This window comes from Arvicanthis niloticus, chromosome 16 (genome assembly GCF_011762505.2).
Source record: "Arvicanthis niloticus isolate mArvNil1 chromosome 16, mArvNil1.pat.X, whole genome shotgun sequence".
NCBI lineage: Eukaryota > Metazoa > Chordata > Mammalia > Rodentia > Muridae > Arvicanthis > Arvicanthis niloticus.
In genome coordinates, this window is record NC_047673.1 from 31,258,274 (window position 1) to 31,270,217 (window position 11,944).

The 11,944-nt window shown below is 36.3% G+C and overlaps 1 protein-coding gene across 1 annotated transcript in view; it reads left to right on the forward strand.

The window, feature by feature from the left end:
* Positions 1-11,162, forward strand: part of Vps37a (VPS37A subunit of ESCRT-I) — a 38,240-nt gene extending 27,078 nt beyond the window's left edge. The window contains exons 5-12 of the mRNA XM_034520267.2: positions 529-754; positions 2,320-2,390; positions 3,720-3,847; positions 3,932-3,990; positions 4,068-4,136; positions 7,678-7,821; positions 8,807-8,887; positions 10,236-11,162. Coding sequence (XP_034376158.1) covers positions 529-754; positions 2,320-2,390; positions 3,720-3,847; positions 3,932-3,990; positions 4,068-4,136; positions 7,678-7,821; positions 8,807-8,887 — 778 coding nt within the window. The 3' untranslated portion in view covers positions 10,236-11,162. The remainder of the gene's footprint in view (positions 1-528; positions 755-2,319; positions 2,391-3,719; positions 3,848-3,931; positions 3,991-4,067; positions 4,137-7,677; positions 7,822-8,806; positions 8,888-10,235) is intronic.
* Positions 11,163-11,944: the final 782 nt, after the last annotated feature.

The following is an 11,944-nucleotide window of genomic DNA, read 5'->3' on the forward strand; positions in this document are numbered from 1 at the left end:
CTGTCTGACTAAGTTCTAGATAAATAATGATTTGCAACTTTTTAAAATACTTATTTGTGTTTATATACAAATTTGTTTGAAATGTTTTTAACATTCTGATAGCTCAGCCATATATTTGATTTTTCTTTTAAAATCTCTAGAAAAACAACCTCAACTTTAAGGTAGATTTTACCCAACATCAAAAGCCATTTAGCAAGATCTGCTTGAGTAAATTTCCTGGATTAAATCCTCTCCATAAAGAAACAGAATTAAGTGATGTCACTGGAATATTGACCACTTAGTATAACTTCTGATAGACTTTACAGAGAGCAGTGGTATCGGATGCTTTCTAGAGCATTTCTCCCCTTCATAGAAACCATACTTTTTCTGAGGTGCTTATAGTTTATGACTTAAATAATTTACTCTAATTATAAAAATCACTTGCCAAAAGAAATGTCCATGCATGGAATTGTATAACCACTGTTATTCAGGACAGTTTGGTGATGCTTTGACTCCTAACACCTACTAACGATCTTCTCTTTCCTTCAGCCTATATAGTAATCCAGGTGGGATGCCTCCTTACCCTTCTCAGGGGTTTCCGTTTCTTCCTACATATCCTCCACAAGAAGCTAACAGGAGTATCACGTCTTTGTCTGTAGCTGACACTGTTTCTTCTTCAACCACAAGTTACACTGCAGCCAAGCCAGTGGCGCCTTCATTTGGCGTCCTTTCAAGTCTGCCGTTACCGGTGCCCACAACAGAATCTTCAGCATCGGTTGGTACCTCTGGAGTCTGTGTTTTGTATCTGTGAAATAGGTGTTTGGTCAGCTAGCCTTTATTATGCCCATCTACTCAGCTAGGCATAAAGATTACATCATATTTGTCATCTCAGATAACAAACTCAAAAAGATAACCAATAAGACTTGCTCATAAAGTTTCTAGAGATAGTCCAGAGTTGTGGGAGACAATTGAGGCCACTGCCTCCAGAGACAAATAATGATCATTCCAGTTTTTTACTTTGTCCCCAGTGCTACATACTGCACACTTAGTAGTTGCTCAGTGGAAAATGATGCAGATAAATGAATGATGAATTTATGCGTGAGGCCAGATTTTTAAAGATGGTCATGAATTTTTGAGGATATCAAGAGGTTACATAAAGTGCTATGTGATTGTAAAACATTGAGAGAGGCCTCATACTGTATGCCAGGTGGCATGTTTGTGAAGTTGCCTGTAACAGATCTGTCTGGCTGTCAAGTAGGATTTACTGGACAAGGCACAGGTTGGATTATACCAGAGAAGCAAGTATTAGATCAATGAGGGTCTATTGCACCATGCTCAAGACGTCCAGCATCTTATTGACCTAAAATTTATATGTTTATAAGTAATGCTGCTACCAGTTGCCATGTAACATATTATAGAAAAAAAACACAATATTTTGTGTCTAATCTATATCTGTGGATTTGGAGACTGGCCTAATGATTCAGGCATTAAAGTGTTTTTTGTGCAAGCCCAAGGAACTGAGTTCAGATCTCTGGCACCTTTCATGTTCCAGACATGATAATTCATGCCTGGTTATAAGGTGCCAGATATCCCTGATGCATTTCCAGAACTGAGGTAAAAAACATGAAGAGTAAAGATGGTCTTGTCTATTTTACTTATAGTTTCATATTCAAGTTAAGTAAAATAATTTCAAAGTTTTTCACTGTTCTTTTAGTGCGGTAAGTGGTATAAATCAGCTTTAGTCTGATAAATATTGTTACATATATTTATCATATACATATTATTAATATGTAATATATATACATGTATATGTATATTAATATGTAATACATATACATATTATTAATATTTTTTTAATTTAGGGGAAAATTTGGAGTGTTCTAATAAAAAGAGTCATAAATATCCAAATTGGTACTATGTTCTTCATCTATCTTATTTAACTTAAATATGTAACTACTCAGAGTTTACTAATGTATGTTTAATATCTTTATTTGAATGAAATATGTTCATTTACATCTATGAAATCCACAGATAACACTCTATACCTGTTACAATTGCTCATAAGAGGTTTGTTTTATAATCATATACTTCTACACAGGCTAATAATAAAGGCTCTTCTAAGACCCATCCCGCGCATCCCTCTGTAAGGTGTAAACTCTGTATAGAAGTCCAGAGGAGTAGACTGAGGGGAGGTGTGTTGATGTGGTGTGCAGAGATGGAGGTGCAGCAGATGGGTAGTGAGAGCTCTGCTAGCTTCAGTGCTGCACGGTTATTCCTGGATGGTAGATGGGATAAGTCGCAAGGATGCCGAGATCTAATGCTCTTTAAACTCTTCTCTAGATTAACCAAAATGGTTTTGGTTATAAGATGCCGGATATTCCTGATGCATTTCCAGAACTTTCAGAACTAAGGTAAAAAAACTTGAAGAATAACGATGGTTTTGTCTGTTTTATTTATATTTTCATATTCAAATTAAATAAAATGATTTAAAAGTTTTTGACTGTTCCTTGTCTGTGGGTGTCTTAGTGGGTAAGTGGTATAAATTAGCTTTAGTCTGATAAATTGTTACACAGCTGGCCTGTACCTACGGATTGTTCTAGATGTCATGACTACCAAGGGATCCCAAGTTCCTTTTTCTTATGTGACGTTCACAGTCTTTGAGATTTTTTTTTTTTTTTTTTTTTTTGGTGAATATATTAGATTCTGATAATTTCAAAATAGATCTTTTATTGTTTCTTTAATAGGTTAATGCTGTGTATGGATGAGTAAACTAAAGTTATAATGCATTCAAAAACTTAATTTTATTAGAAGCCAAAGTTTTATTTAAATTTATAGCTGATACAGTGGCAGGATTAAACTTTAAGGTTTTTCATAGAACATAAGATGCTCTATGAAATGAATAAAACATTTTATGGTCTTTCCATTTAGTGGGGTACTCCATGTACCCCATTAAGGATTTATAATACCCATGAGGCTACTAGTATTAAGACCATTGAATACAATTTAGAATAATTTGGAATTTTATGTCTTTAGAATATATTCTACCAGAACTACACAGATTAAAACCTTGTGAACAATCTTGTAATTTAAAATGTAAAGTTGGACTTTCTTTGTATTTTAGTTCATGTGTAAACCAAAAAAAGTAACATGTAAAGAGTGCAAGTTCCACAATATAAAAGATGTTCCATGTCTCTGAATGGCTCACTATGTGTTAACAATGCTCAGATGCCAAGAAAGAAGGCTCTATTAGAAAGTATTATCTTCGAAAAAAATGAAAAAGAAAGTATTATCTTCCTTTTCTCCTTTGTAAACGTTTACCTCTATAAGAACTTAAGAAAACATCAGAACTACAGGAGAGGAATGAAATAGTGTGAACAGCCTCCATGCTTCTAACCATCCCCGTGGTTCTCTCTTGTTTCCAGTGCCTGTCTACCCACCTCTGTTGGGTACCTGCAGATGACTCAGGCTTGCTCTCTCTCTACAGCTTGCTTGCTGAGTTTTTCTTTTTCAGCACCTACAGTGTGCTCAGCCCTCCCACATCAATCACTAATTTAAAAAATGCCTTAGAGACTTACCTGTGGCCTACTCTTACACAGGCATTTTCTCAGTTGACTCTAGCTTATGTCACGTAAAACTTCCCATCACACAAGTCAGGCTGGAAAAGTGAACATTTGCCGTCAGGGAGAAAAACCAGATGACTAGTATTTATTAACAATTTGCTTTTTCTTTTGTGTCTTTAGTGTGTCACAGCTCACAGACATGAATGAACAGGAGGAGGTATTACTAGAACAGTTTCTGATGTTGCCTCAACTAAAACAAATTGTTACTGACAAGGAAGACCTAGTAAAAAGTATCGAGGAATTAGCAAGTATGTCTCCAATTGCTTTAATTATAATTCCTGAGAAAAAAAATGTGATCTGTGCTGGGAAATAAGCAGAGATTTGTCTTACAGGAAAAAATCTCCTTTTGGAGCATAGCTTGGAAACCAAAAGGCAAACTGTTTTAGATAAGGTGAGTTAATGATCATTTTAAAAAGATTTTTATGCTTCAAAAATCAAATTAAATAGCAATTTTATGTTTTCTTTTAGTATGAATTACTTATACAAATGAAATCTACCTTTGAAAAGAAGATGCAAAGGCAACATGAACTCAGTGAGGTATGGCTGACTAGTTCCTTCTCCCTGGGAGCTGTTGTCTACAGTGCTGGCCCTGCCCTCTGTTCACTTCCTCTGACTTGATAAAGCTGACACCTGTAAACAGAGTTCTTGTTCATGCAGAGTTTATCTAGTTCCAAATCCCATAGGAATGAAAACCCCCAGGAAATTAGGAAAGTAATATACCTGTTGTAATAAAACCTAGTAACAAAAAGATACTTTAAGTATAATTTAAAAGACTAGACTTCTACTTATGAAAAACAATCTTTAAAAATAAAATAGGAGATGTAATCTTTATAGTTCATTGCAGCAGGAAACATTGTAATTAATAATTTGTTTCCCTTAAGAGAATACTTATATTCTCTAATTAGAACATCATAGAATATCAGTTGAATGAAAGAATATTAATAAGATTTGATTCTTCAGAATATGACTTAAAAGTTTAATATTTCCAATTAGTCTCCCAAATATGTTTTTAAAAATGTAACAGATTTTTTTTTAAATATGAATGAATTAAAGTAGTCAGGAAGGAGTTGAACAAAAAAAGAGAAAAATATGCTTCATCAATATCAAAATATTCTGTGAAAGGTCATTTAAAATGATGCAGTTCTTTTGTAGGAAGATGGAAAATAATTGTATGTAAGGATCAGGCTGCAATTCCAAAATAGATTCGTGTGTCTGACTAATAACTAGAAAAACTTCAGGATTCACCAAATTATATAGTTGTTTAGAATTCGGTTTAGAATCCAATGAGAAATAGCCTTAATCTTTTATATCAAACCTCATAAAGGTCATATTATAGAGTATAGAAAAATATAGTACATAAAGTTTTAGAACAAAGTATAAAAATCAGTTAATTTCTAGGAATATTTTTAAAAGGTTTTTATGTGAAAAAGTTTTAAAAGCCCTGTTTTCTAATTGTAATAGAAGGTAAAAGCATAGAAGGAAATGTTCACATTTAAATATATAAATTTAAAATTGATAAGAACTAAAAATAAAAGTGAATGGTTGTTTTAAGAACATGTGTATACTATAACACAGATGTTGCTAGTGGATTATAAAGAGCAAATGAGAAAGTAGGAAACTCATCTAAGAGAGAATGTCTTGTAAAGAGTTGTGTTTGGGGCTGAGAGCCAGAACATGTACCAAGGATTTGTAAGGCCTCATCAACACAGTTCAGCTTTAACCATTTTCCTTGCCCCTGGACATTTATGTTAAGAATTGCTTGAGGTGATTCTTGAAATACTTAAAAATTGGCCTGAGGTGGTTGCACACACATACTTAGACTCCACATACTTAGAAGGCAGATGTAGGCTGATCCCTGTGAATTTGAGGCTAGCTTAGTCTACGGAGTAAGTTCCAGGATGGCCAGAGCAACAGAGGGAAACCACCATGTCTCAAAAAATAAATAAATAAATAAATAAATAAATAAATAAATAAAAGAGAGAGAGAAAGAGAGAGATGTTTGTGATACTTTATGGATTAACTTCTGGCATTACTAGGAGACGAAACTCTCACAGGAAACTCCCTGATCCTCTGACTTCCTTGAGCCTTGGCTATGGGAGTTGTTTTGTGTCTGCTTGGACTGGGTTCTACCACTCTATTTTGATGTGTTGTTTTCTCTAATGATCTTTTCTGGTATATTGCAAAGCGAAGTTTTCTCGGTGAGGGGCAAGGACTGCATTTATCTGTGGGTTAAGAATTATGCTGGATTAAAGTGGTGGTTGTAGTTTCTTCAAGATCCATTTCAGTAGCCCTGGGTTGGTTGTCTAGGTTCCCAGTCACAGGCATGATTTCTCCCTTTGTTGAGCAGGTCTTAGTCCTATTAGAAGGTAATGGTTACTGCCAGGGTGTGCATGCTGCTGGTGCACTTGTGAGTTATTGTGACAGGCTCATCATCATTGTGGTTCACAGCCAGGTAGAACTGTTGATTGCTTCCCTCCTTTAGAAGTTTGTGTGGTGCTTTCTTATACCATGAAAGCTAGTCTTCATGATGGAGCATTCAAATCAGCCCCAGCTTAGAGACCTAAAAGCCTTGTGTCTGAAGTACATGCTGTCTTCAGCAGTAAGGACTTGACCTTCACTTCTGATGGCAATAGCAATAGCTTGTAGTGTTTGAGGCATCTCTTGGACAACTCTGAGCAATAAATCAAATGAGAAGTTCTCATGCCTAGTCTTTGATTGATTGTTAGGTGGTCTTTGGTTCTTGCAGGGAGCATTGTCAACCCAAATGGGATGTGATTTGAATGTTAGTATACTTTTTTTTTAATGAAAGACTCTTGGAATGTATGAGATTGCATTGATTTTGTAGCGAAAGAGTTAAAAATCTTTTAACAAAATAAGTAAGATAAGAGTTCAGAGTTGGGAGTTTAGGTCAGTGTGACCGAGTGCTATGGATACCAGGAAAGTTTGAGTTGTACACCCTGGATACCAGGAGAGTTTGAGTTGTACACCCTGGATACTAGGAGAGTTTGAATTGGGAGTTCTCAGCGTGCCGGTACATCCTGGATACCAGGAACTTGTCTGATTACGTATAGGCTCTTAGGGAATAGCCTGTTACTTGTACCCTGTCACAAACTGAATAATGGGCTGGGACTTTCCACAGGTGCTGTCCAATAGCCCTCCCTTACAACCCCTGGGTTGTGGTTCCCCCCCTGAGTTGTGGTTTGGGGCTTTAAATTCTCTCTGTCTCCAAAGCCCCGGGGTCAGACCCTATTGCCCCTGCGTGGGCTACAGGTCTTGACCTCAGTATACTGATTAAAATATGCCTCTTGCTGATTACATCAAGTTCAGTGTCTTGCAGTTAATGAGTGGCCGCAAATTCCCGAGGCTTGGGTGAGGTCTTCCATTCGTGGGGGCCTTACAGTAGATCTTTTGAGTTATCCTTGTAATCATAACCTAACAAAGATAGACAAGAACAGGGACACAAGGAGGTGGGGGTCATCAGGTCATCCAAGTAGGTACTCTCACAGTGATGTAACTCCAAAGTATCTAGGATAGAACAATGATTTTTCAGTTTCTTATTTAACAGTTTGTGATTTGGTTTCTTTTTTGTCTGGTATCTGTACTTGCTAGTTGTAGGTCAAATTGACACAAGCTATAGTTATCAGAGATGAAGGAGCCCCAATTGAGGAAATACCTCCTTAAGATTGGGCTGTACAGGAGTTTGTAGTACATTTTCTTATGGGGGAGGGCCCAGCCCACTGTGGGTGGTGCAATCCCTGGGCTCTGTAAGAAAGCTAAGGAGGAACAGACCAATAGCAGCACTCCTTCATGGCCTCTGCATCAGCTCCTGCCTCCAGGTTCCAGCCCAGCTTGAGTTCCTGTCCTGACTTTCCTCCCCAGTTTGTTCTTTGTCCTGGTAGTTCATTACAGCAATAGAAAGAAACCCTACCTAATAACTAGGCAGTGTCTATCCAAGTAGCCAATGCTGAAGACCCATGTGAATATTGCTTTTCATATCTCTGCCTCATTTCCCTCTCTGTAGTTTATCTGAGAATTATAGACTAATGTATTGCCTGTTTGTTTGTTTGTTTGTTCACAGAGTTGTAGTGCAAGTGCCCTGCAGGCAAGATTGAAAGTAGCTGCACATGAAGCTGAGGAAGAGTCTGATAATATTGCTGAAGATTTCTTGGAGGGAAAAACTGAAATAGATGATTTTCTCAATAGCTTCAAGGAAAAGAGAACAGTATGTAATACTCTTCAATTGAGGATGAGTGACATAATGTCAAATTTTTTAAGAGTGTTCATAAGTAAAAATCATTAGCACATAACCAAGCTGTAGTTTTGAGTACTGCGTGGAATCTGAGCCTCTTTGGGGAAGGATAGCAGGACTCTACTGTGGCTTTAAACCTGTTAGTTCTGAGTACACAAGCAGGTAAATCAAATGATAGTTATCATTCAGAAACAATAGTATCTGTATCATTGAGTAAATCAGCTATAATATTCTTCTGCAAACAACCTATTTTACAAATTGCCTAAATACATATTAACTTATAGACACTAAACAATAATAATTTAAACACTATTTAGAACTTTCTAGAAAAGCTTCTATTCTGGTATTTTCATTGTATGGGGGGGGGATCTGCTTAACAATTTGATGCTAAATATTTAATAGTCCTAAATATTTACCTAATATATTTGAAACAGTCATCTTTGTTAGTAAGTTTTATGAAATGTTTGTGTGTAGGGATGTGTTTGTGAGTGTGTATGCGTGTGTGTGTGTCCTATTAAAGAAGATTAGGGCAGATTTTATGAGCTTTATTTTTCATGAGACAAAATTTAGAGATGGTTAGTAACTTGCCTGTGTTTATAGTATTAGTAAGAAATTGGTTTCTGATCCATTCTATTCTGGATAGTTAGACTGAAGTTTCAGTTTATTAATCTTCCATAGTTAACAAGAGCAAAGTTTAGTTCTGTGTTTTTTAAAAGCATAGGCATTTAAAATTAAATAATCAAAATTTAATATTAGGAAACTTTATAATCAAAGACTTTAAAAAACCAACCTTAATGTTCTTCTGGATTCCTCCTAAATTTGAGGAATTAGTAGCTACCTTAAATGTTAAAAAGCTAAAGGAGTGTTAACAAATTAAAATAGTCTTACTTGGAAATCTGGCTTAATGTAGGAAGTAGTAGAAAAGTGACTGGTATTTTTTAAATAATGTATCTTCTAGATTTGCCACTGTAGAAGAGCTAAAGAAGAGAAGCTTCACCAGGCGATAGCGATGCACAGCCAATTTCATGCTCCTCTCTAGGTAAGTGCATGTCCAGCTAGTGTCTAAGGCTGTTCTACACATGTGCTTTAATTGACTAGTTCTTAACAGTGCCTGTTCACTGCTGTTACCATGAGTCTATAGAGTCGTTGACTGTTACAAAATGTTGACAGTAATATAGTAAACATTATCATATAAGTAAGTCTGTAACCAGTAGTAACCCTGTAGATATTTTCTCAATACTACTGTATCCTTAATAAGAGTTTGCATTTCTCCTAAGGTTAGCTTACAGTCATGCTCTTCCTTCCTTCTCATCCATGGTCTTCCAGCCCTTAAGCTCCTTTCCTTCTCCTCTCTACTTATTTTAAGAATGTCTTGTTTACAGAAGAAAACCCTGCCCCATATTCTCCTGCTGTGATAAAATACCATGACCAAGGTATCTTATAGAGGGAAGAAATTACTTGTATTTATGGTTGGTGAGGGAGAGTCCATAATGGTGAGGCAGGCCCAGCATCAGGCAGCTGGAGCAGGAAGCTAAGGGTTTGCATCTTCAACTACAGACATGAAGCAGAGAGCAGACTATTAATATGTGTGCTAGGACCTCCCAAAGCCCACCCATAGTGACTTACAAGCAAGGCTGCACCACCTCCCAAGACAGCACCAAGTGGTCAGCTACACAGGCCTACTGGGCTATTTCTCTCTGAAACCATCACAAACCTAAATAAGAGCTTGTTACTGAAGGAGAATACAGTCACTATAGAGCCAAAGTAGGAAGTACAGCCCAGTTTCTGAGACATACTGGAAGCCACTCAGTAACCAAAACAGATCTTCTTCCTCAGGCTGGCTGTTTCTCATTTCTGCATCCAGTCTGATTTTTGTTTTTGTAGTGTTGGAATCAGACCCATTGCTTTCCATGTGTTCAACAAGCACTCTAGAACTGACCTACGTCACCAGCCCCACTTTCTTAGTCACCCATCAACCACAGCAGCTGGTGTCTACTGAGAGTCTTGAGTTGCAATACAAATCCCTAGGAGAGACGGATGAGTCACCTGCAGGTAGCCATCCAGGCTGAAGGAGTAGAGAGACTTTAAGGAGGAGCATGGGGGATTCCTTTGAAAAGGGACGAGGTAATAGGCATTTCTTATCTTTAGTTTTTATTCCATTACTATCACCTCTGAATTGTGTTATGTCTTAATTTCCAAATTGAGCTAATTTTATACTATTTGTATTCACTCCCAGCCCAAGAAGTAGAAATAGATTATTGAAAGAAACACATTGAAATCTTTTCCTTACCCAGTTCCTTTCCAGTCAAGTTTCGATATCTTAACAGGAAGACAGTATAAAAGAATGAGTTTTTATAATCTTAAATTTGAAATTTTTTTCATTTCAGATTTCCCTGAAAACATGAACTACCAAGACAGAAACGGGACACAAACCTAAGCACATTATTTTCTATTTATGATTAGGAATTGGCATTTCATGACCGTGGCTGAGACCCAGATGCACTATAGATTGTATAGACACCTGAGACTGATTTTGTATAGATTAGAATGACTGCTATAGTTGAGAAAATTTTCTGCACTATTTGCACTAAAAATGTTTATTGTTGACAAATCCTGTATTTAAGTTCCTCTGCTATTCCTGATTAAACATCTATGCATGTAATTCTAGCTAGCTTTTAATATTTTATAAAACTACTGATTTACATTTTTAGTTTTAACTTGAAGCTGCCTCATTTCTTTATCAAGAGTGGTTATTAGATTCTTTTCCTGTCAGCCTTCTTTCAAAACCTATTTTCAGCTGTGGAAAAGTCATCTACCCCACCCCTGACACCACACACGCACACACACACGCACGTGCACATGCACATACACAAACCTTTCTTTCTAGATGATGAAACTGTCCAGAGCATTTTGTTTTCAGATACTCAGTGTCAGGAAACAGCAGTCCTGCCAAGGTGCCATCTCCAGAAAGCAACCTGTGATACCTGCAGTAAATAAGAGTGAAGAGTCTACTTTCTTACAGTTTCACTTTCAGACTAAAGATGTATTTAGAGAGCAATACAGGTCAATACATTGGTTTTATTTTGTTCTGGACCAGGGTCGTACTATGTAGCCCAGCCTACCCTCAAACTTGTGCTCCTCCTTCTTAAGTATAGGGTTACAGAAAGGTGCCATTCATCTCATAAATAGATATTTTATTTATTTTTAAAACTGGCTTTCACTTAAACCAGTACAATACAGAGTTTCATGCTAACTAAAAAAAAAAAAACAAAAACAAAAAACCAAAAACCAAGTATATATGGGTTTTTGTTAAATGATACTCCTTTTATATTCCAAATGTAAAAACAACAACAAAAAAATCCTTTTGTTAAGAAATGGCAAATCTAGAGAAAAATAGTAACTTTGACTTAGCCTTTAAAAAAAATTTTTTTTCCTAAGAAGCTTTATAATAACAAGAAATGTCTTAATTTTTAATGAATTTAATTTTCTAATTTGTAGATGTATTTAGCAATTTGTTTCTGTATTTTGTCACAGAACTAAAGAAGAAAATGAATAACTACATATCTGAGGTTGGTAAGGTAGGCTCTAAATCACTAAATACCTAACATGTAATCGCTCAGTTTTCATCCGTGACTGTCATTCCAAAGCCTGCATACATTACGGATTGTCTTGACTTCGTTTTTTTTACTCTACATATTTTTGGTAATGGAATTTTAAGAAAAACATAAATATTTTCTTATTAAAAATTCTTTTCATGTTTGTGGAAGATGTATTCACATGGACTGTAAAGATCCAATGCTGGCTATACACCATTATAACTGCCTGTCTTCCTGGCACTGTTGTTAAGGGTATGCTATTTAATCCTCAGGCAGACAAAGGGTAAACGTGTTATTCCTGATACAGATGTAGGTGAGATAACAGATGGAGTAATGTTTCACATTTGTGACCCAACTCAGTGGTATTTAGAGACTTCTGAGTATACCAGTGTAAGTGTTTACCATTCCCAGCAGTCCCTGTAGTAAGTGGAGAATTTGCCAGTCACGGTCTAGTTGTTTTCTTAAAAACCAGGAATATCCCAGAACAGGAGACTAGCAGA